The sequence below is a fragment of the Zerene cesonia genome, chromosome 8, assembly GCF_012273895.1.
Source record: "Zerene cesonia ecotype Mississippi chromosome 8, Zerene_cesonia_1.1, whole genome shotgun sequence".
Classification (NCBI taxonomy): Eukaryota; Metazoa; Arthropoda; class Insecta; order Lepidoptera; family Pieridae; genus Zerene; species Zerene cesonia.
In genome coordinates, this window is record NC_052109.1 from 6,270,264 (window position 1) to 6,273,383 (window position 3,120).

Sequence of the window (3,120 nt, forward strand, 5' to 3'; positions counted from 1 at the left end):
GGGGCGGGGGCGGCGCGCGCGCGCGGGCCGGTGGGCGCCGTGGCCACGCGGCTGGCGCAGGCGCTCGGCTCGCCGGCGCCGCGCGCGCAGGACTGGCTCACGCTCACGCCGCGCGACAAGATGCCCGCGCCGCCGCACGTCGCCTTCCCCAAGCCGCCTAAGGCGCCCGGTAACTCACGATTGCATTAGATAGATAGAAAGATAGATAACTCTTTATTTGCACTAAAACAAAAGAAAAAATACAAAAAGCACACAAATACTCGACACAATTACACACAAATAGGCGCCCTTATCGCTAACATAGCGATCTCTTCAATTAGTGGAGGAGTGGATTGCATGATTGAGTGGACTGCATTTGTGGAGTATTATTGGATAAAAATACTGTTTCGTCGACTACTTCATATTTTTGATATTCCTATCAGTTACACAGCATATAAGAAATTTTCTGCTGAAAAGCTTTATATGGGACTGATGAGAAATATGAATTACATACTATTTGATTGTTTTAGCAGGACTTAAAATTACTTTTATGTGGACTTAAATATATAGTAATGGTATGAATAATAAGTAATGACAACGTGCATTTTTTTGATGATGATTATTTTTATGAAAAGCAGATTTTTTTTAAATAGCATACATAAAATCGTAACCAAATAACCAAAATTATAAAATTTAAAAATTACAAACTTTTTAACGGATTTTAAACGTTAAAAAGTTTTTAATTTCTAAATATAAAATTTAATTTTGAATAATATACATGCCCGCTGAAAGACTTTTTGAGAGTAAATACATAGTACGTTTATATGGTAGGTCATAGACAGTTATTTAAAGATGGTGAATTTTGCTTTCGCTATAACAACAAATCATAAAAATCCGAGGTTAAGTAATGGTTCGCGCGGCCATAAACTGGACTGGTAACGAATAATTAAAGAGCAACTGTTTTTATCTCATTTATACGAAACTCGATTTTTTTTTAATATTCACAAGCACAAAATACGCAATAACGGTAAGCATTCCGCTCGGCAGACGGCAGCCTGATGTACGAGCGCGTGGTGTCGCGCGCGGAGCTGGAGGCGGCGCGCGCCGCCGCCGCGCCCGCGCCCGCCGCGCCGCTCGCGCTCAAGCGGCGCGCCTTCGACGACATCAACGGACTTGACAGTGAGTGCGCACACGCACACATCCCCCCATCCCCCCATCCCCCTCACACACACACACACACGCACACATGTCCACCCCCACGCCCACCCACGATGACACACGCATGTCCTCCTCGACACACACGTGTCCTCCTAAATAACGTTAATTTGTGTGAAGTTATTTTTTTTTATATAAATGATGATATAAATATATTTTTCTCACATCATTTTTCTTGTTAAACATAATATTTTTTATCGTATTCAATACCTCAAGATGATGATAAGGAATGAATAATCAAAAATACTTATATTGTTTATTATTACATTTTTATTTTATAACGTAATATGATTTATGAACTTGTATCTCACACAAGATTTTATCTACCCACGCTTACAATGGAATAGCAACAGGTAAATAAAGCAGTGACAAAATTATTTTTTCACTATTTAATCATAATTTTAATTTGATCTGGTTAAGAATATTTTAACCAATCTATCAAATCTTATTCGACATAAACGACACTTTGATTCTATAGTACACACAAGTCGTTATTTTATGAAATATAATTATTGGTTTTAATTTAAATGCGACTAATACATAATATGCCAAGTGTTTAATTGCATAACGATATGTATAACCAATGGCCGTGTTTGTGCAGGAGGCGCAGCAGTGCCGCCGGCCAAGCGGCCCAACAAGCACCCGGCGCCGATGCAGCGGCCCTCGCGCGAGCAGTACGCCGCCATGTGTGCGCGCGCGCAGGCCACCGGCCAGCCGCTGCCCGCGCACGTGTTCGCGCACGTGAGTTTACGCACACAGACACACACACGCAACTATGTGTAGACACGTAGTGTCTGCACGTGTATACATGCGCATGCACAGCTACTTGGAAGACCTATATTATAAATGTATTAGATCAGAAAGCCTACAAGGGCATTAATGAATATATGGAAGATGAAAATGAACTATTCTCTTCTCTGTAAAAACTCCTTTTAAAACCGGTGGTATAAATAAACATGTATGTAATTTGGCGACTTCACCCGCGGTACAGTCGGTTTATTTGAAATCGGTCCTGTAATTTTTTGAGATACGCGCATTCAAGCAAACAAACCCCAGCTTCATATAATTAGTAAAGACGTTTAATGTTGTGCGCAGGTGAACGGCAAGCCCACGAGCCTGTCGGGGCGCGGCGGGCGGCGCCACGTCATCTCGTGGATGGACGCGCCCGACGACCTGTACTACCGCGCCACCGACACCCACAAGTACGCACGCCTTTCGTTAGCATAGCATTGCACGATATTGGACTATATATGTCTTGAGTGAGATAGATACAATCGAATGGAAAACCATGAAATATGGACTAGTACAATGGGTCGTGTTAATCCATTCGTATGTAAAAATCCATCAGTTTATTTATGTTCGTAATTTGCAATTATCATTGACGATATTTGTGCGTTAAAATGACGACTTACTGTTATTTGCATTTGTTTCTAAAATATGTCACATCAAATGTTCCATTCTTAGGTTTGACATAACCCGCTTATGGGGTAGTTCCTTATTTGAGTAAATAATTAAAATAATAAATTGGATGGTTTTCCTTTCATTTGATAAACCAAATTTCACATTTTATAACCTGACAATTAATGAAAAAGGAACAGGGTGTAATTTCAATTGAGTTTTCTTTCTATTGAAAAGTAATGCATTTTTTTCTTTGAACAGAATTTTCTATTTTTAGTTAGCTTTACAAAAGCCCACCCGTATATGCTTAATTTGTTGTTATATTCATTTAAACGTGTTAAAAAAACTCCACCCTGTATATGCTTTTGCATTTGTGATGACGATAATTAATGACGTATGTGCGTGTGCGCAGGGCCCTGCGCCGCGCGCTGAGCTGCGGCGAGCTGCGGCGCGGCGCGCGCGCGCCGTGGCGGGCGATGCGCGCGCCCGGCGGGGCGGCGGGCGCGCTGGGGGCGCTGGGGGCGCTGG

At 42.2% G+C, this 3,120-nt stretch overlaps 1 protein-coding gene across 1 annotated transcript in view; it reads left to right on the forward strand.

The window, feature by feature from the left end:
* The first annotated feature begins 8 nt into the window (after positions 1 to 8).
* Positions 9 to 3,120, forward strand: part of LOC119828735 (metastasis-associated protein MTA1-like) — a 4,161-nt gene continuing 1,049 nt past the window's right edge. The window contains exons 1-6 of the mRNA XM_038350978.1: positions 9 to 169; positions 1,027 to 1,158; positions 1,542 to 1,547; positions 1,796 to 1,935; positions 2,290 to 2,396; positions 3,005 to 3,115. Coding sequence (XP_038206906.1) covers positions 121 to 169; positions 1,027 to 1,158; positions 1,542 to 1,547; positions 1,796 to 1,935; positions 2,290 to 2,396; positions 3,005 to 3,115 — 545 coding nt within the window. The 5' untranslated portion in view covers positions 9 to 120. The remainder of the gene's footprint in view (positions 170 to 1,026; positions 1,159 to 1,541; positions 1,548 to 1,795; positions 1,936 to 2,289; positions 2,397 to 3,004; positions 3,116 to 3,120) is intronic.